At 33.2% G+C, this 22,409-nt stretch overlaps 1 protein-coding gene across 6 annotated transcripts in view; it reads left to right on the top strand.

The window, feature by feature from the left end:
- SNAP91 (synaptosomal-associated protein, 91kDa) overlaps nucleotides 1-22,409 on the top strand; it is a 168,701-nt gene that overhangs the window by 100,954 nt on the left and 45,338 nt on the right. For 4 of the 6 annotated variants that reach the window (XM_011953480.1, XM_011953478.1, XM_011953479.1 and 1 more), the window contains 7 exons: nucleotides 5,341-5,411; nucleotides 7,525-7,530; nucleotides 11,668-11,695; nucleotides 14,514-14,623; nucleotides 16,589-16,707; nucleotides 20,786-20,800; nucleotides 20,947-21,114. In XM_011953480.1, coding sequence (XP_011808870.1) covers nucleotides 5,341-5,411; nucleotides 7,525-7,530; nucleotides 11,668-11,695; nucleotides 14,514-14,623; nucleotides 16,589-16,707; nucleotides 20,786-20,800; nucleotides 20,947-21,114 — 517 coding nt within the window. The remainder of the gene's footprint in view (nucleotides 1-5,340; nucleotides 5,412-7,524; nucleotides 7,531-11,667; nucleotides 11,696-14,513; nucleotides 14,624-16,588; nucleotides 16,708-20,785; nucleotides 20,801-20,946; nucleotides 21,115-22,409) is intronic. The other 2 variants (XM_011953481.1, XM_011953483.1) reach the window with 2 other exon arrangements.

Genomic DNA, 22,409 nt, shown 5'->3' with positions numbered 1-22,409 from the left:
CACACCAACATTGCACAAGTATACATATGTAACAAACCTGCACGTTATGCACATGTACCCTAGAACTTAAAGTATAATAAAAAAATTAAAAAAAAATTTGCATTTAAAAAAAAAATATATGAACTTTCTGTCCTTGTAAATATAGTCATTATAATAGAAAGAAATTGTCATAGTGAAAGATACCCACTTTTAATAATATCAAAGTGCATTTAGTAATTTGCTATCCTTATTTTGCCTTGAAATGTTTCCATCTTTAAAATAATATTAATCCTTAAATTTTTATTAAAAATTAGGGAAACTCAAAGAAATGATCTTCTGTATTTGTATTATTAAAATACCAATTAAATATCAAGAATTCTTTATGAATAAAATTCACAGAGCAATTCAGAACATGATGGCATTGTAATTTTTAGTTAAAAGTTGAGAGATAGTTCTTTCTCATAGACAGAATATTGGTATAAAATAGTTCTGCTACTATGAGAAAATAGTGTTTTTTGATGAGGCACATACCAGAGTGAGATTTGTATCATTTTGGATATGGCCAAAATATTAAGTGTGCATTAAGTATCACTAAAAATCTCTTTATTAGACACAGATTTATCTTTGTAACACTAAAAAGCAAAGAAAATAAGTGTGTTTTCATTTAAACTCATTTTTAGTAAAATTTATAGTACATTTTAAAAAATAATACACATAAGTAATACATGTTAACTTTTAAGACATTAAAATATTTAGCTCTGACATTTATAAGCTAATGAATAGCTTCTAGAAGTGGCAAATCATCTTTATTTCAACTCTATGGACACCCTTACTGTAGAATAAAAGAGAAACTAGGCTCTCAGTTAACAATATAGGTTCTCATCTGTCGTACTTAGTTTGGGCGGAGTCTGAAGGGAAACAAGGAAATATTCAAATGACTACCTAAATCCCTTTTCGCTTTTAACGTTAAACAATGAGAACATATCATTGAAAGTACATCATTGAAATCATATACTTGGATTAAATTGTTAATGATACTATTATGGTCATTATAATTTTTACAATCTCCCCTTCAAGAAGCCCAGAAACATTATATTTTACTGAATGATTTAACATGTGTGTTTTCATAATTTAGGGAACAGAGACTCCTCCCTCAAAGAAAATAAAATCTTGCCCTGGGTCTGTTAGAAAGTTATTCTATGGTAGAAATTCATCAGAATCTGTTAGCACTCTATTATCTGCTTTTGTTATGACCTTAAGCACCACATACATTTCAATATTAACATTTATTTTTATGTGATACATATATATACACCATGGAATACTACACAACTATTAAAAAGAAAAGATCATGTACTTTGCAACGACATGGATGGAGCTTGAGGCCAATATCCCAAATAAACTAAGGCAGAAACAGAAAACCAAATACTGCATGTTCTCACTTATAAGTGGGAGCTAGACACTGAGTATATATGTCACAAAGAAGTGAACAACAGACACCAAGGTCTACTGGAGGGTAGAAGGTGGTAGGAGGGTAAGGATTGAAAAACTATCTATCAGGTACTATGCTTATTACCTGGGTGATGAAATAATCTGTACACCAAACCCCTGTGACATGCAATTTACCTATATGACAAACCTGCACAAGTATCCCTGAACCTAAAAGATGTTTTAAATGGGGAAAAATATTTATTTTTAAATTACCTGTTCATAGAAGAATTCCTCTAGTTCAATACAAGAATATGATATGCTTCTGAAATTCCTTAATACTGTGGTTTCTTTTGGGGTTGTGAGTGACATAGAGCTAAACCCCCTTCTTCATTCCTGCATAGAGCCCGTCAGCGGGTCTAATGGAAGTCTCTAATTGAACTGAGGAGTTAGACCTCTTTCGGTTGTGATCAGGTCTGAGCCAGCATGTGAATTGTTTTGGGGTTAGTTCTCTAGACAGTTGTTTCATCCTTAAAACCAGGATTAATCTGCAGATGGGCCCAAAGTACCAGGTTATATGGATTCAGTTCTACTCTTCTAAGATTAGATTCTGCTTTCTACCAGGCTTGTCTGCGGCCACCATAGCCATTCATTCTATCCATGTAATGAACAAAAATACCTGCCAGAAGAGAGTGCTAAAGAAGAGATGGAGATCAGAAGGGCTTCCTACTGGGAGTAGAAATAGAATGCTCATAACTTAAAAAAGGATTAGAATTCCTCTTGCAGCAAAATGGAATGGAGGAATTTCATGGATATCTTTATGAATTTAATGGACATCTTTTAGGTTAGAGACTGCACATTAAACATGAATACAATCATCTGTAACCCTTTTTAACTTATACACATAATATCATAATTATTACATTTAAATTTTTCACGAATATCAATGAAATTTTTAAAGACATTCAAAAATAACTGTTTTGGGTAAGAACTGAATATATCAGAACTGAAATATTTCTCCTCAGCACTTTCAAATGGTTTCTTAGATATAATGATAAAAATTTGAATGATCTTGTGATTGCTTTTTTAAAATTTGGTTTTAATGATGCTTTATAAGCTATAGCATCTAAATTGTAGATGGATGCTTTCTTTTGGAGCCTGGGCTCACAATCAGCTATGAATTTGTTCCAAGAAAAGAATCTTCTAATATTATTTCCTGTTTGTGGCATGTGTACATTCCAAATGTAAAATGTCTTCATTTATGAAAAAAATCTTAGGTTTTGATGTCAGGAATTCTGGTTGATATGAAAACTACTGGTAAAGAAAGGTCTCCCTTTAAAGACCATACAACTGATGAATCAGTAACCATGATATGTTGCTGTTATCTATTAGCTTTCACAGGCTGACTCTTGTTCTTTGGATTGGTGTTCCCATCTGCTTGGTCTATTGACTTTGGCATTTTTAAAAACAAGCAACTAAAGAGCCTGCTCATTATATTTTGTTATATTACATTCCTTTCACAACAGCAGAGGCATTCTCAAAGTTTTTGCTCCTTGGAAATTTAAGAGGTGGTTTTCATTTATTGTCTACTGCATGCCAGGATGTCCTCGCTACCATAGATGCAGTAGAGAAAAGGTAGACATTCCTGCACTCCTGGATATTACTATCAAAGTACTGTTTTTCCTCCAAAGACATTTGAGGAATTTATTTCTCTTTGATTTTACATGTCCTTATAAGAAATATAAATTATGAAGCACTTTCAAACTTCTGGGATGGAATGCTCCAAACTTAATTTCCCTTTAAGACAGAAGTCAGTTTGATAGTCTTGTATTCCTTGATCAAATTTCTCTTTCAGCTATTGTGATTTTTTGTGACTTCTACTTATTTTTTCAATTTTCTCACTTAGTAAGAGACTTTACAAAATGAATAAAATGGTGAACTCTCTTCCTGGGTTTTTTGTTTTGTTTTGTTTTAGGTAACTAAGAAACTTAATAGGAGAAAATATTACCTATTTTTGGTTATCCTATATTTGTAGCTATTTTGTGACTATACATCGCATTTTTCTTAGACCATGTTTTAAACTTAGGCTTAGCCAAAAAACATCACACTTTCTTTACATTACATTTAACATTCAGAGTATCTTAAGTCTTGTAACTGGAAAGAAGTTCTATGGCTTATTTTTTTTTCCTTACTGCAATACCGTTGAAAAAATAGAAATATGAAAAGTTTATATGCCCAGACCTCCTAAATTCCATCATCATCATCATCATTATCATCATCACTGGCAATTAATATGACAATTTTGAAGTTATCAGATGTAAATTCATCTAAAAATTTTGAAGCCATTTATATTTTTTCTTCTTAAGGTTACTATGTATACATTCTTTATTCAATTAGCATTTCTTTATAGTTTATAATCTGGTATCTAGAACAAAATATTCTATATCTCTTTTAAAATTCATTTTTTAAACTTAGAAATACAGTCTTAGTTGTGGTTTACTAGAATTTATTAAGTCCATTTTCATCTGAGTTGTATTTTAAAATCCTAATTTTTATTATTTTCTAAACTTATTATATCTCCTGATAATCTTATTTTTTAAACTCTATAGTTAAAAGCTTTTAAAATAATGCTGACAGGGCTATTACTTTCTATCTTACCTTCATCATTTTGATCAAATTAATATTTTGGTTCACTTAGTAATTTTTATATATCTAAATTTACATGTTTTAGTTCACTCGGTAATTTACATTTGTAATCACATAATTACAAATATAATAATCACATGAATGTTAAGACAGTTTAAGAGTCTATTAGTGAAATGAAAAATGAATATTAAATAAATGTCCTGAATTTTCAAAATTAAAGATTTTTAATAAGAATTTTAATCTGTCATTAAATGTACAGTGTAAAAGATACAGTTATATGAATGTCTGTGAATTCTGTGAGTTCCTTTGTCAGCATAGTTACTTCAATGTCCTTCAAAATTAATTTCACATTAATTTAAAGAAGAATTGTCAGAATTAAATATATCTACAAGGGTAGTTATCTATTTCATTTAAGAAATGCTATTCTTTGAATGCCTATGCTGCTGTTAAGGTCTAATTTGTGTTACAACTATTTGAGAAAGATGAAGTTAAGTCTCTAATGCTTAATGAATAGATTGGATGAAACATTTGCATGAACCTATTATTTCTCCTTAAGGGTACACTAAAATGTCATCACTTTATATTGCCTAAAATTTTATTTATAAATGGAAACATTCAAGTAATTCTTAGTAAGAGTTGAAATTTATTAAATGTGTCAATACATAGTGCTCTAATATTATATTTGCTAAAAGTTACTTTATTATACATATAAATATATTTTTATATTATATATAAATAGGTCAATAATAAAATCTTAATTGTTATTGATTATTAGAATTATATTCTTTTCCCCACAACTCTCACTCACCACCTTTTAAAAATATATTGAAATGGATTTTCCTAATATTTCAGACAAATGTAGATAAGTGAAATTTTACTGTATTTTCAAATTTCTATAAATTTGTATTTGGGCACTTATATTTTTGACTTGAATACAAACACTTATTCATTTTTACTATGGTCTTATGAGAAGGTGGTGGTAAACTTGATTTGAGTTTACTGCATATAATAAGTAATATATTAGTAAAAGTCTATCCAATGTAATCTCTACACTGAAACCACACTGTAATGCTATTTGTCATGCAGTTAAGTCTATTTAAGATGGGCCTGCCTGAAAGTCTGTGGAATTTAAATATCTAAATACTGAAAGAACCTGGAATTAAATTATCTCACATGTATATCGGGGTCCATCCGCAGACTTCCACCATACAAAGTTACAGTGACGTTACAGTGTGTTTACGTTGAAAGTAAACAATGCAGACATTTATTTTTACTTTCTTATTGTAGGCTCCCAGCAGTCTTATGGAGACGCTTGAACAGCATCTAAATACATTAGAAGGAAAGAAACCTGGAAACAAGTACGCATTAGCTGTATATTCTAAATAAGATGAAAAATACTAGAGTCGTTCTTCTAAGAATGAGATTTATCATGGTACAACTTATATTGCTCAGTTTTAGGGCTTGCTTTGTTGTAATTTTCTGGGCTTCCTCAGAACCCCTACCCTTCCTATTATGACAGTGAGTATAGACAATCTCTCTGCAGGCTAATGCAGCAAATTAGTAGATTGTGCCTACATTAACTGAACCTAATGATTTGAACATTTGCCCTTGGAAGGAATTCACAGTATATGGAAAAATAGTTACTCATGTTTAAAAATCAAAGCTGTTATCATTGGACATGAGTGAAAACAAGCACAATTTCACAAGCAGCCTTGATTACTCTATTATTGTTATCAACACCACTGTGAAAAAAGAAAAACCCTCAAGTATAGTTTTTGGACTCCAGTCTCTCCCTATTTGAACCATTAGATATGGCATGCTACTGACATTTTATTCATAGATCCTTTTATATAGGGAATAGCAATCAAGTAGTGATAAGTACAATTTTACTAGATTTTCATACCTTTGTGTTTGGGTACCTATATTTTTGGCTATTTTTCCTCATTGCATGCACAAAATGTCCAGGTTCCTTCCCTCCCCTCCCCCCCGCCAATCTCTCCAGCCGGTCTGAAACTTTTCTATTCACAAGGCGTGGTGCTTTCCAATCTTTGTGCCTATTCAGACTGTAATTCTGTGAGTCTTAGGATGCTCACCCCCACCCCTTGTCCTGCTTTGTAAATCTTATGCATCCTGGGAGGGCCATCTCCAGTCCTACCTTCTCATGAAGCCTTTCTTTATCCTGAACTGCTCGGTATTGTGGCTATTTCTTTTTTTAGATGTATGATTTAAGTAGATTTTCTGAATCTAAAGGTTAGGGACTATTTTACACTTCATTATGTCCATTTAAACACCTAATGTAGGTCCTCTACAGAGAGAACTTGGAATCTGTCTTTGTTGATAATACCAACTTTCTGTTTATTCCATTTAGTTTGACAGCAGGAGTTAGTAGAGACAACCAGTGTAATGATCATTTCAGGACTGTAGGCTGATCACAGATTTTACCTACAACAGAGCTATCAAAATGCAACTATTTTCTGACTTTCTTCCCTCTGGACATTCTCCCAGAATCTAGGCTTGTGTCTTGATGTTACTTGTTTATTCTGGTTATTTCATTAGCTGTGTTATTTCTATAATATTTTTTCAAGTTAGTACAGAAATTATTGCATGTTTTAAATTTGCAATGATAAGCAACAGCGTGAGTCTTCCAGACAATTATGGCAGAGCTATTTGGAGTGATGGATAGCAGGAGCTCTTAGGCGCTCTTTCAAGGTTGTTTCCACAGTCCAGGCTCTGCCTCCAATCTCGGTGTGGCCAGGGATAATCAGACTTGACATGAGAGTACATTAGCTCACAATAAGAGATGCCCTAGTCCGGTTATTTCTGGGTCCACCCTCTATTAGGGTATCTGGGAAGCCAAAATGAGTTGCCTAGGATTTAAGAAAATGCAGACAGGAAGCCAAGAAATTTTTCTGCTCCTGTGACAGAAGGACCTCTTTAGCTAAGGAAATATGCCCATCCCCTAAAGTTAAAATCTCTCTTGTGCAGTGCTGGATGCACACTATGAGTCAGCTTCTCTGCACTGTATTCTCACTCAGGGTTCCCCATACCCCACATAGGGCCACACCCTTCCCTTGTTTTTTTATTAAATCTATCAGTGCTGCAGTCACAGAGAAGCCTCCTTGGTTAGCTAGAATGGGTCTCATTAGCCCTGACTTCAAATCTAAATTTGCCCCCTTGTGGTCACCACAAGCTATTTTTGGAAAAAAAAAAAAATAGCTCATGGACATTTAGTTACATTTCTAGAAAAGTGAAATTTAAAATTCAATAATCCTCCATTTTGAATTACTTTTTTCTTACAATAATTTTTCTTTTTCCTTTAAAATCATTTTATGCTTGTCATATTTCTCTTCTGAATTGGCTAAAACCACATTTGAACTTGTCTTTTGCTTATTCCCTATTATTAAAAATGAATGAACTATAATAGTTAACTATTCTCTTCTTTGTATGTTTGTGCTTACCTTGGAACTTAAGTGAAGGGTGAGTACTGTATGGAGTGAGTTTTTTTGCATTTGATAATTACTAAAAATGCAAAAAAACCTCTAAAAATTCCACATTTGGTATTTAGAACATATAAAACTGATTTCTGTCCCTTTTACACATCTGTGTTTTTTCATTATGCTTTATTTTTGTCTCCCAAGTTGACTAGCATAAATGGTTTTACTTTCTTTTGGTCTCCTTGGATCTAGACTAACAGTTTCTCTTAGATGTATATATGTATATATATTTATGTATTCCTCTTAGATTTTAGAAATGAAAGTTTTTTTATTTGTTTAGTAAACAAAATATTTCCCCATGGCTTATAGCATAAATGCCAAAAGAGAAATTTATAAAGAAAATTAATTACTTAAAATTGTTTTATTTGTCTTCTGGTCACAGTGTAAAACTATTCTAAACTCTAAGCCAAGTATATACATAAATTGAAGCATTTGTGAATGTCTGTTATGAAGAATATGTATGCCCTTTATATTTAGTGCCTTGTGTCCACTGCTATTTATTTTTGTAATTGTGTGCAATACTCTGTGATATACTTTCATATATTGTCTGTGTCTATAATTCCACAGGACAAAAGAGAAAAATTTATTTTATTATTTATGTGGGTTTACTAAGTGTTGAAGTTACAGGAAATTTAAGATAAGTCTTTTGTAATTCAAGTTATTTGAAGGATGTAGATAGATGTTTCACATCTGGTTGGTTTTTTTTTTTTTTTTTTGGCTAGCATTTATACTCAAAACTACATAGGGATTATTGTTATGACTCAAATAAAACTTAACAAAATATTCTATTTCACAGCTTCCTATTAACATCTTGGAAGGAAATATGGACATTTGCTGTGTTCATAGTGAAACCCATGAGTTTGTAGTAATTTTACAGAATTTAGAGATTACTTATATGGGTCATTCATTTTCTTCTAAAATTATCTTAATGCCTTGTTTTTCCAACATGGTTCATGACCTACTAGATTTTTCTAGGTGAAATTATTAATATAAGTATTGGTCTTTTTAATAAATATTATCTATATATAAATGATGTAGCATCTTCTTTCCCAAAGGGCAATGACTAACATTAGGGTGGAAAATCAAGCGAGAAACACATAAGAAGAGCAATTTATATGTTGTGTAAGAGAGAAGCAAATGTGCCAAGCTTGTCTGTGCTTTGGGGGTTGGAATGTGGAATGAGCATAGGCTCTGAGGAGCAGATAGACTTGGACTAAAGTCTGGAATCCACCGCTGAAGCATGATGAGACATGGGAAAGTTATTAACCTCTCTGAGCCTGGGAACCTTCAGATTTTAATCAGTGATTAATGGTGCTTTTGAAAGCTATTGGAGCACCTCTGGTTCTCACCCTTTTGATTAAATCATGGCAGAAGCCAACTCTGGTTTATGAAAACAGAGGTCACACATCCTGACAGTTTTGTTTCACAGAAAATAACTTTTTAAAGACTTCTGGTTAATTTATTGATTATAGAATGAATACATGAATGTATTCTAATTTAAAAATTCAAATAATACAGAAAATGTCAGGTGATATGTAAACTGCTAGGGATATAAAACAATGGGATGAGTTCCTTCCTTTCAAAAAACGTAGTATCTAGTGAAGAAGATAGAGAAACAGGCAACTAAGATATAATGTGGCAAGTGGGATGATATCTCAACACGGACAGTAGATTTTTGTTTGTTTGCATAATTCATGGGATAACTAAGTATCATTTAGTAATATTGTTTATGTGGAAGCTTGGCAAAATGATTCTTTTACCAATTATGATTTTTCATACTTAAGTACGATATTTTTATAGCAGGTAGAACAATTCTATCATTTTTATTATATCTTCATTCTTGCTATGGGGTAGAAGATGTTATAGAAGAAGTTATAATATTTTAGGTATTAGTTTGGAGATGTATTTCTAAAGCCCTTGATTTTTTTTAAATTTTTTATTTTTTTTTGAGATGAAGTCTCGCTCTCTCTGCTAGACTGGAGGGAGTGCAGGGTGCGATCTTAGCTCACTGCAACCTCCACCCACGAGAGTCAAGCGATTCTCCGCCTCAGCCTCTTGAGTAGCTGGGATTACAGGCGGGTGCCACCACAGCCAGCTAATTTTTGTTTGTGTGTGTGTGTGTGTATTTTTAGTAGAGACAGGGTTTTGCCATATTGGTCAGGCTGGTGTCGAACTCCTGTCCTCAAGTGATGTGCCCGCCTTGACCTCCCAAAGCGCTGGGATTATAGGCGTGAGCCACCCCACCTGGTCTATTCTCTTTTCTTTATAAGTATTTATAATTGTATCAATATCACTAAGAACTGGTTTATGAAAATTGCTTGAGAGAGAAACAAATTAATTTAAATTAATTCATTGTTAGAAAGTGACCATGCCAAAGGCTTCTATGTTTTCTTTGCAGAATTCAGGCTATTATTTTCTTGAATTTTTATTCAGATTTAACTCTCTTCTTTTTCCATACGTAAAGGGAAAAAATAGTGGGAGTGAAGAAATTATTAGCCAAAACTCACTAGGACATTTTCCACCTTATGCTGTACTAGATTTTTAGGTCCTTAAGTAATTTACCGTAGATATTTCAGTAGACCCTTTGACATGAACAGTATAGATAAAGGTATATCCTTTCCCTCATAGACTGTATTACTCTTAAGATAACTTTTAGCCAAACTACATGTAACCAAGTTGTTACCCTTATGCTTGTTATATAGCGGAATTCTCTGTGCCCTTGTTACCTGTTGTTTATATTCATTTTAGGTAGAAATTAAATTCAAACAAAAAATGGCAGGCATGTATTTGCAAATGAAGTTGAACTTAAAAGATATTAACTTGGGCTGGGCGCGGTTGCTCACGCCTGTAATCCCAGCACTTTGGGAGGCCGAGGCAGGCGGGCCACGCGGCCAGGAGATCGACAATCCTGGCTAACACTATGAAAGCCCATCTCTACTAAAAAAAAAAAAAAAAAAAAAAAAAAAAAAAGCTGGGTGTGGTGGCGGGCGCCTGTAGTCCCAGCTAGTCAGGAGGCTGAGGCAGGAGAATGGTGTGAACCTGGGAGGTGGAGCTTGCAGTGAGCCGAGATCGCACCACTGCACTCCAGCCTGGGTGACAGAGTGAAACTCCGTCTCAAAAAAATATATATATTAACTTGGCGTATAATACTGTTAAATTTGCTATATCCAATAAGACAAAAATTCATAATATTGTACAAAATTCTACTTACTAAATTTCTGCTGTAATTTTCTTTTGCTGCTGCTACGTATGTGATATTTTCTCTGTAGACGAGTAAAAAGTCATCCCTGCCATTCACTAAGGCGGTGAATATAGGCTGCTTATTGAAATGTATTTAGTCTTCATCTTGTTTTGTTATTCATTTTTCACCAACTGAAGTTAGTAAAATGTGAACTGTTCTGGCAGTTATTTCCAAAGCACTTTGCTAGAAATGATCTGCAATAGTCAATGCTACCAGTAATATAACTTAAAATTCACCCTTTCCTAATTTTCTTTCATTTTCTTAGAAAAAAGCATCAAAGTTGCTGTTTGTTTCCTTGCTCCCACCAGTTATAACAGGATGATGGGAATATTTTTCCTAGAATATTCTTGCTAGAGTTTTTATTACAGCCATAAGAAAAAAAAAAAAAAAACAGACTTCAAGGGTATGAATATGGAAGCCGACACATATTTCAGGCACAGGGCCCATAGGGATCTTCACAGTGTACTTTAACTTTAGTGATCTAAACCACTGGGTGTTGGGGTTTTTTATAATTCTGCAAAGCAAGGTTTTTTCCAAGCCTTCTGAAAATAGTTTTAAATTCCCATTTGGACAGTTTGTTTTCTATGGACATAGGCAATAATGTTTGACTCAAAGAATTTGAGTTGCTAGAGATATAGAAAATAATGTTGAATTTAAGTATTTCTAGTACTGGAAATTAAGTAGATGGAAAACAGTGGAAGGGGATGTCATTATTAAGTAAAAGATTAAAAGTTTTTAAAAAATAGTTTGTTCATTATTTTAAAAGTCTGTATATAAAACAAGTGAATGCTTGACCAAGTGAAATCCAACTTAAAAGCTTCTACAAATATATTCACATATATATATTCAGTTTTAATTTTTTTTTATGTTGCCTTTTAGATCTGGTGCTCCCTCTCCATTAAGTAAGGTAAGTTTGTTTTTCTGTTTAGGGGGTTATTTGTTTTTCGCTTTTTACCATTTTACCATCATAAAGTGTACAGTTCAGTGTCATTATGTACCTTTACACTGTTGTACAACCATCCCCACTAACCATTTCCGGAACTTGTTTTTATCTTTCAAAACTGTAACTATACCATTAAACAATAACTCCTCACCTCCCTCTCTCCCCGAGCGCCTGGTAACCACCATTCTACTCTCTGGCTCTATGAATTTGATTACTCTAGGAACCTCATATATGTGAGCTCATATAGTATCTGTCCTTTGGTGGCTGGTTTATTTCACTTAGCATGTCTTCAAGGTTCAGCCATGTTGTACCATGTGCCTGAGTTTCCTCCCTTTTGAAGGCTGAATTATATTCCATTATATGTATATACTACACTTTATTCATGCATTCATCTGTCAGTAGATATTTGGTTGCTTATATCATTTGGGTTTATGAATAATGCTTCTGTGAATGTGGGTGTACAAATATCTATTTAAGTCCCTGGTTTTGATTCTTTGGGGGTATATACCCAGAAGTGGGATTGCTAGGTCATATGGTAATTCTAATTTAAATTGTTTGAGGAAAGGCAAGTTGCGTTTTTATTTATCCTCTTTTATATTTGTCTCTAAGTCCAATGTAGTATAGTATATGCAATTTAGTCCTTTGTTTTGGACTAAATATTTTTAAAGTTGGAGAGATTTTCATGTATTTATATTACAGCAGAAAACAAATGTTATCAGTAGAAAGTTTTAATAGTTGTAAAACATTTTTACATATTCTAAATCAGAGTCCTATGAGATGGGTAAGCATGTTTCAATGGTAGAGAAATCCATTGTAATTGGGTGTCTTTCCACAAATATGCCTTTTAGACAGTCTACTATAATAACTTTAATAACTCATTTACCTCCTCATCTCTTTTTTACCATGTGGAAGGACAGGATTAGGGTTATTAGTGACAAGAGTATTTACTTCTATAGGTCTGTAGTTCACATTTACCATTGTATTCTTCAGACAAAAATGTAATAGATGTGTTTTTTCCTCTATGACAAATTTCTTTTATATAATTGCTGTCATTACAGATATTCAAGGATATCATTATAGCTGCACTGGTGATCTCCAGACACCATGTACTATGCCAGTGATGGGTTGGCTGACTGCCTAAGATCCCCTCAGGGACCTTGAAAAATCAGTCAAATAAAACAAACAAGTGAAAAGCTCCATTTATTCTGATATAAGGCCAGGTTTAAAACCATTATGTCTATGTGAAAAACTCCAATACATAACTGCTGAGTAGAGTGTCATAAAATTGTGGCGTCCTTTGGGTTGGTCTGTTTCTACATTTTGGCCAAATTGATTTTTACTGACTTTTTCTTTTGTAATAACAGATTATTTGGGTTCTGTTTTCCTCGCTCTTACATCTCCTCAGAGCTTGTTGTTCCAAGGCATTTTTAATGGGCTTCTGTAGAGTTTCATTTTTTGCATTTATGTTGATAATATTTATTGCTGTCATTAAGTTCTCAATGTTTCATCAATATCATTTTTCTAAACTTATTTACATGTATTGACTTTTAAAAACCTTTTCTTAGAGGATTTCTCATTGTTCCCAATGGATGACATACAATTAGCTTTAACTAGTCCTTTCTCTTCCATTGATCATGTTTTGTATTCCATTTGGAAGCTTTGGATTTTTGTTGAAGAGAGAGGTCTGAGTTGATATTTTCTGATCAACAACATCCACACTGCTCTTGTGTCCATCTTTCTTGAAGTGCTGAATGCTTGACACTTGCATATCTATTGAATTTTGACTTTTGGATTAGTTATATTCTTGGACAAACATATTATTTAAGTCTGTAAATTTCTGTAAATTTCTTATCTCCTCAAGTTTTTTTTCAAATTATTCTTTTTAAAACTTCCTTTAAGTTTGGTGTGTTTGAAGTCAGATGTCCAGCTAGGGGAGTATCTGATAGCCCTGGCTTGGTCTTGGTCTTCATGAATTTTACCTGCTGTTAATCTCATCTCCACTTACAGAACTAATTATCAGTAGATTGTTTTGGAATGTTCTATTAATCTTTCTCTTGTGAATGCATGAAGAATTAAATATACCAGATGAAATTGTTTAGTTATAGTAACTAAATAAAAATCTTTTAATATATTATTTGACTATTAATACCTCTTCTTAAAAATACTAGTCCAGAAAAATAAATACTAGATTTTATTTTTACTTTTTTAGTTTTGTCTATGTCATATTAGTGATGGGCTATAGTCACGATATCTTCAAAACATCAGTGACTTGAATCTTGCTTGGGAATCGTTCTCTTCCAACTGTGAACTATTTTGCAAGTTAGATTTCTGGATTTGAAAGTCATCTGACAGGACCTCACATGAAATCTTTTTAGGATGACAAAACATAATGACATTGGTTTTTTTTTTTTTTTAGCAATTATTACAATTGATAATATTTGAAATTTTTTGCAGCTAGTAAGATCTTTCCTAATAATTTTATGTTCAAGAAATATATTTAGCTTTTATTTTAATTAATGAATGGAAGTCATTGCAATGTTAAGCCAAATATTTTATCATTTTATATCTTACATTTAAAATTTGTAACATGTTTTAGCCAATATTGATTATTTATTACAATTATTGATTTCAAATTTTATTGAGCTTTTTTTTTTCCTCCACAAAGAATTACAAAAAAAATTTCTGGGCATGTCATGGGTATTCAAAAAAAAGTCCTGTTGCTCGGTGTCCTGTAGATTCATATTTGACTCAAGTGCGTTGTGTTGTACATCTTCACTTTCAGTCTTCTCCAGCCACAACTGTTACGTCTCCCAATTCTACACCAGCTAAAACTATTGACACATCCCCACCGGTTGATTTATTTGCAACTGCATCTGCGGCTGTCCCAGTCAGGTTGGTTAATAAATATGCAGTTATGTTTATTAGTATTTTATTAGAATTTGGTTTTATTTTTATGTGCTGTACCCAAATGATTTCACCAAAGGAAATCTAATCCTAATAATGTGATACGTTGGGGTTTTTACTACACAAAGTACATTGTTTTACTCCTGTGCCTCTTAAATCATTAGAAAGACCTAAGCTATAGAAATCACCTTGGTGTCACAAACTGGGAAAGGAAATGGAAGAATGATACACACAATTTTTTTCTGAAATTGACTGATGTGGAAAGTGTTTTCTAAAATTAGTTTCTTCTTGTGGGAAATTCAAAAGGTATTTTAAAATGCTTTAAACACACACACACACACACACACACACACGCTAAACTTGGAATTGTTAGACCAGTTATCTAGTGCATATGAGGAGCTCACACTCTGGTGGTAGGAGGAGGCCTTCGGGGTATTCCTAATCAGTTTTTATAGCACCTGGAGATCAGAACAGTAGTGAGAAATCGGGGGATGACTGTGCGTTCTTTGAAATCTCAGGCCACCTAAAATCAATCCCCAGCTCATAGGGGTATCCTCAAATAATAAATTTAGGTCAATTCCTTAGTTCATTTGCCTTAAGAGGATTCTAGTATCACTTTGTAGTATCTTTGACTCTGATTATGAATGCCCTATGTTTGGAGACTTGAACTTTGAGCAAGAAATCCAAGTATTGTACCCATGTAAACCCATGCTTTACTCTCTACTTGCTTAGTTCTGCATTTTATAATAGCAAGCTTGGTATAAACAAGTCCTTTCTGTTACTGTTCTAATATAAATTGCTTCTTATAAAAGCTTTAATATATTAATAATAAATATGTATTCCTTTCCTGTTATTTAGTCCAGTTGTATTTATGAAATGGACATCAAAACTAAACAATGCTTTCAGTGGTTTTGAAACTACTTTTTAAAAGCAGAAGAATCCTTTCTTCAAAAGCATATTACTTGGAAATCTAATATGTAAAAAAACATAAAGATGAAACTGCTGTTTATGAAGGCAGGTGAACCTGGGACCCTGATGGCTTCACACCTGGCCTGGTAACCTTTAAGCCAGTTCTCCTCAAATCTGAATGTACATGTGAATTGCTTTGGCATCTGATTAAAATGAAGATTCTGAAGTAGTAGATACAGGGTATGCCTGAGATTTTGCATTTATAACAACGTCCCAGTTATACTTTGCTACTTTGAGGTCTATACTTTGAATAGTAAGGCTGCTCCTTGGAGCTTCTACACAGACAGAGAAGCTTTGAAAAGCACAGCCTCAACTGAGTAAAAATAAAAAATGCAGTAGTTGTTTTAGGTGAGTCCTCTTGACATTTGTCCTAATGCTTTCCCTCCCCTTGCCCCAGGGAGTATGTTTTTATAATTAGTACAAAGGCACCTTATAGGGCCTGATGTTCATCTTTTGATGATTAGACAACACTTTTGCCTCAACAAAACATTGATATATTATAGTCTAATGTAGGAAAAAGATAAATTAGTGGTTAATAATTCTCTTTAGTGTCCTTTGGTTTATAAATAAATTCTTCTCAAGACATGAATTTTTTTTCTATACAAAAGATTTTGGGAAATAGAGAAAAGATAACCTCAAGGTTATGATTTTGATTTCCCTATAGGGTGCAAGTTTTATTTGAAGAAAGACCTGTTGATTTGTTTATGTATTGTCTATGTCTTAATCTCATTCTACAATAGCAGAGTCAAGTAATGATAGAAACCAACTGGCCCTCAAAGTCTAAAATACTTACCATCTTGCCCTTGACAAAAGTAGTTTGCCAACTCTTGGTATATGCTATATCTCTATACTTTCCAAAGTATTATTCTTTTATTGCATTTAAAATACCTAAAATAGTTGATGATTTCTGCATGTCTTTATTCAAAAACACCTTTATGTTATAAAATTTCAAAATCTGATTTTAATGTTTTATTTTCCTTTTAGCACTTCTAAACCATCTAGTGATCTCCTGGACCTCCAGCCAGACTTTTCCTCTGGAGGGGCAGCAGCAGCCGCAGCACCAGCACCACCACCACCTGCTGGAGGAGCCACTGCATGGGGAGGTGAGTGAAACCAGACATCCTTGCCATTTCTCTATTCATTTTATTTCATTGTTTTTACTTAGGCTATAATTGTTAATATTTACCTTTTGATTATCCAAAATGGTGTTAGCAACTTGGAGGGAAAATGCTAAGAATGGCATTTATTTATTGAAATATATAGGCACAGAGAAAGTGCCTATAATACAGTGAGAATGTTCAAATAGTCATATAGTTTTTATTTTAACTATTGCAACAAGGAAGTTTTGTGGGTTTTTTGTTGTTCTTTTTTATTACTATAAAATTCTGATTATTTTCAGTAATTATTGTCTAGAGACTCAGGCCTTAGAGGATTGAGTATTCCCCTTAATTTATGGTTACTCAAAGTTAGCATTTCTAATTTGGTTTGGTCAGGTGTAGCCTCCTTCCTGGATTCTTTTAGGCCTGAATTGATTTTATTCACATTGTATTTGGCTTCATACAGTTGAAATCTTTTTGCAGATTCTTATTTGTACCAGAAAAAATCCATACTTAAACTGATTGACTGAAAGGAATCACATCTAACCACTTGATTCCAATTTTATTTATGGATCTCAGGAAAAAAATCAGCCTTTTACAAATATTTGATTTAAAACATTTAATATTAATATAAAAATTAAAGTGATTGCTTCATAATGCTCAAAGCTGCGAAGAGTTGGTTTTAATGGATGCACCAAACTATCAGAATAAAATTTGCAAAAAGTTTAAGACATGCCTGTACAACTATAGAAGCAACACAAATAAAAGACTTACTAACTCACTAATGAGGAACCAGTAAGATGATAAAGCTGTCTCAAAGAACATTTTGAGGAACTGAGTATTTATAGGTATTTTAAAAGGAATGTTAGAATAAGATGGCTAGGTTAGATAGAAAGCTGTTAATGTTCTATCGGGTAATAAAAACCATAGCCTTGAGGTTATCTTTTCTCCTATACAGAGATTATTTGCATCACTAGCAGACAGGATCTGTAACAACTTAACATTGCAGAATCAGAGCCTTTAGTGCACAATAATAACTAAGTCAAATGAAGTTATATTTCTCTAAATAATTAAATATCCTTTGGTGGTCTTGTTAAACAGTGTGTCAGTATAACATCAAAAGTCCTATCTGTAATCTCTTGATCTCATTTCCGAGTTATTTTGGTAACAAAAATAAGAGAAAGATAACCAGTTCTGAAATAATGTTGCTAACTATAAATAAGAACATTTAAAATGTTGGCACATTTCCATTTTAAATATATAAACCTTACCCTATATTGAAATGTTCAACTCCTAAGGCTACAGCTATCAATTTTTAAGATGAAATTGTTCTTTCAGCTTTATTTAACTTTATTAAATTTCAGTTGGTAAAGGAAAGTATTGCTGAAGAGGTTTCATAAGAGCATTCTTTTTTACTCATGTTTTTATTCTGAGCTTCATCACTGATTAATTTGCTAATAATTTATTTTCATTACCTTAATGTCTTTGTTAGAAGTTTAATGAATAAACAGTGAAACTGTAAACTAGTCCCTTTTCCATATTCCCTGGCATGAAACTAAGGATAATTTTTATCTTTTTAAAAAAATTTTTGACACCAAAAGAAGAATGCCAAATAAATAAAAGGAAAAAATAAAAATAAAAGGTGAAATTTTGTTGAATTGCAGTATAACATTTTTATTCATATTCATCTCTAAATACTTTTTGCTAAGACACATAATATTGTAAGGAATTGATTGTAATAACCAATTTCATTAGGATACATTTTAGCCTTTACTAGTTAGAAATATGTAACTATTGATGATTGAAACATTAAAATATCATTAGACATAAAAAGAGAAAGCAGAGCAGTATGGTTTTAGCCAGGGCTGTACTATATGGACATGTAGATCGTGCATTGCTCAAAGGCAGGGCAAGGAAGCTGAAATCCAGCCAGAACTCTGTAGCCAGGCTGTGAGCCTGTCTCATTATCCTTGAGAAAGAGATGCTTTACTTTTTCTAATCTGTCTCACTACAGAGAGTACCTGTTTTTTCTTTTTAAGATATTATAGCTTTTATTTTAGAATATAGCTTTTATTTTATTTTCAAATTTTAACCATAAAACAGTAAAACAAACTCACTGGTTTACCAAAGACAGTTGGATTTAAAAAACTGGGTACAGTGGCTCATGCATGTAGCTTCTGAGGAGGCTGAGATGAGAATTTCACTTAAGCCCAGTAGTTGAGAGTCCAGCCTGAGTAACATAGTGAGATCCTTTCTCAAAAAAAGAAAAAAAAAAAACACCAAAAAGGCAGTTGGATCCACATTATATTTCTGACAAAATGGGGTCTGTTCACATGGCTAAACATCAATTGTCCCAATAGGCAAGCTAATGGGCCAAAATTTGGGGTAAAGCAGTTTCCATAGTAGTTTGATTTTTAAAGCATATTTTTATGCTTTTTTCAATTATTTTAAATGACTATATAAGGTTAAAGTTTTTTTGATAAACACATAAGATTCGTTTTAAAATAAAAACTAAGATAGTTCTCAAGTTACAATGAAAGCTAGTAGTGATTGAGTGCTCCTTCTGTGACAAGTACTATGCTGGTCATCACTACACTTACACAAGAAAGGTACTATCTTTAACCTGTTTAAAATGATAAATATGTGAAAACCATGTAAATTTTCTTATTTCTATTTTTTTAACTTTAGATTCTGGGATACATGTGCAGAATGTTTGTTACATAGGTATACATGTGCCATGGTGTTTGCTGCACCTATCAACCTGTCATCTAGGTTTTCAGCCCTGCATGCATTAGGTATTTGTCCTAATGCTTTCCCTCCCCTTGCCCCAGGGAGTATGTTTTTATAATTAGTACAAAGGCACCTTATAGGGCCTGATGTTCATCTTTTGATGATTAGACAGCACTTTGCCTCAACAAAACATCTACAACTGCAACATTTCATAGCAATAGAAAAGTCAGCTTTGCGGGGAAATGCTAATAAAGAAATTCTCTAATTTCTAAGCAAAATAGTAAAAATTATAAGACTTTAAGAAATTGAAATAAACTTCTATAATTTGGCCAGTAGATACCCAGTCATGGTTAAAGGTGATGCTAAATTGTAACAGATATGTGTTTGTTCGTTTGACTAAGCAAAAATAAAAAATTGTTTTCTCAATCTTGTTTGATAAGATCAAGCCACTTCTATTATTGAAGCATATTTGAATTCTGTATAACTAGGCAGTAAATTATAAACTCTAAAAGTCTATAAGCCTAATTGGATGGTCTCATTTCTAAGGATCATAGCCACTTCAGATGTCTCTAAATTTTTCTTGGAGGTTTTAGGTACTAACACACATTTTTATTTGAGGGGACATATTGTAATGATAGCATTTTTTTTCCTGTTGGTGTAAAGCAACCAAATTTTGGCAAATTCATTTTAGTAAATTTAATTTAAATTGTGCATGTAAAATTTGGCATTTCTACAGGCTGGCGATGAACCCAATCGGCTGAAAGAATACAGAGGATTTTTTAAATCCTCATCTTTGGCTCCATAATAGAGAGAGTGTTTTATTTATTTATTTTTTTCATGGTAAATTCATGTTGCAGAAGCACAAATAAGTGTGTGTTGTGTGTCTGTATATTTTAAACATGGGAAAACAGTTTCTTTTTATATATGCTTAAAGTGAAATTTCTACTTTTTTGAGAAATATGGGATTACTGCCAGAATTTATTAGAATTAAAATTATTTACCAACATGTATTTGAAAGCTCATCAATATTATGTGATCATATGACTTTGATATCTTCATGTATAAGGTTAGCTACAGCACAAGTAGTTTTGTGACCCATTTGCTTGTTAATAAAATCTGGGGTACATGTCTATAGGTGAAACTTGGTCTAGAGGATCTCTAGGTCCCATCTAGTTTGACAGTTCCATGATAATAGGTAGTATATTTATGTTTTTAATGACAAATGGTGTAAAAGACACATAAAGCTAAGGTTTTTTTTAGTTAGTGCCTTATCTGGCTTGGACATTGGTATGGTTGCATGTTTCAACTTTAGCTCTTATTTATTCATATGCTGCCATGTAATGGACATCGGTAGACCTTTTGGGAGAGGGTGAGTAAAGCTTTGTTTTTAAACTTCCATTTTGACAGACTTCTGTGTGTAACAACTGGCCTCATTTTGATCATTTGGAGTCTGGTATATCTTTTGTCCTTTGCTTTTCTTCTCTCCATTTGCTCTCTGTCTCTGGTGAAATATAGATTCTTTGGCTGCACTTTCCTCTGTTCCCTCTGAAGCACAGATTTCAGATCCATTTGCACCAGAACCTACCCCTCCTACTACAACTGCTGAAATTGCAACTGCCTCAGCTTCTGCCTCCACTACTACAACTGTTACTGCTGTCACTGCTGAAGTGGATCTCTTTGGAGGTTAGTTAGTCTCGCCACTATTTTCATGTTCCTTTCAGGATTGCTAAAATTACTTGGGAGTTAAGGTCTTTAAATTTTTTTACGTTATGTAACAGCATGTCAGAGTGTTTAAGTACTTTTTCAATGTTTATGTATATTTATCTTCACTTAATTCATCAACTTTCTCTTCACTTAATTTTAGTAGTTTTATAGCAGAGATTTCAATGTATCTGGCCTATTTGATTTTCAGGTTTTTTAACATTAGAAATCATGTTGCTACCTTCAGAACTCCTGCCTTTATGTTCCTGCTCTCCAGTGTCTGTGTAAAAGTGGTACCAAAGCTCTCTGTCACCTTTAGGTTTATTTAGCTTTTTGGTCAGATTAGAACTAGCCCAGAGAATATTTGGGGAATGTAGGAGGAGCAATACTGGCCTAAGTTATTTCTTAATATTTAGGGCAAAAAATAAGAGTAATTCAGGTTTGGAAGCCTCTGAAGAGAGTTTAGGGATGTGCCTGTTTTTAGAGCTTTAAGCTTGTCCTGTCCAAATAAAAACTTGGATCATCTGTGGTTTTGGAACTCTGAGAAAACATCTGAAGTAGCACTTGAAAGGCTGATTGAAAACAGATTTAAGTCAGTCTTTGAAATGATTGTCTAAAAATATGCTTTCCATGGAAATGTAAATTCTGACCCACTAAAATATCTTGGACTCTGCCAGTATAATATGCCCGGACCTGATGAGCCATGTGAAGCCATATATTCATATATGTATCCCCATCTGTGTGGTGCTAATGTCCACACCTAAAGAAGTTCTTACATCAAACACATACATCAAGTGATGTTATAGTCATTATAGTTTTGTATATCTTCATTACCATATAACATCTTTCCCAGGGCATTTTGAGAATATGGTAAAGAAATTGGAGGAAGAAAATGGTGAGAGCAGGAGAGATTTGGCAGGCTTTGGTGTAATCAATATGTACCCCTGGAAACATACATTTAACACACTGTCACCTACCACTCTGCTACATGCCATGCTCCAGTCTCTAAGGTTGGCCAACATCATCCAAGACAAGGAGCACTCCACTAGACACATCGTTGTTGCCACTGCTACACAAAAGACATTTTCTGCTGCCTTGCTGTACTGTCATTCCTATTACAGGAGGAACCTGTTTGTAAAAGAGTAGGAGAGAAAGGATTGCAGACCCTTGAATAAAGAGTCACCTATGGTCTGGCGCAGTGGCTCACGTCTGTAATACTAGTACTTTGGGGGGCCAAGATAGAAAAATTGCTTGAGCTCAGGAGTTTGAGACCAACC

This window comes from Colobus angolensis, unplaced genomic scaffold (assembly GCF_000951035.1).
Source record: "Colobus angolensis palliatus isolate OR3802 unplaced genomic scaffold, Cang.pa_1.0 Scaffold362, whole genome shotgun sequence".
Taxonomy (NCBI): Eukaryota; Metazoa; Chordata; class Mammalia; order Primates; family Cercopithecidae; genus Colobus; species Colobus angolensis.
This window is presented reverse-complemented; position numbering and strand designations above follow the sequence as displayed.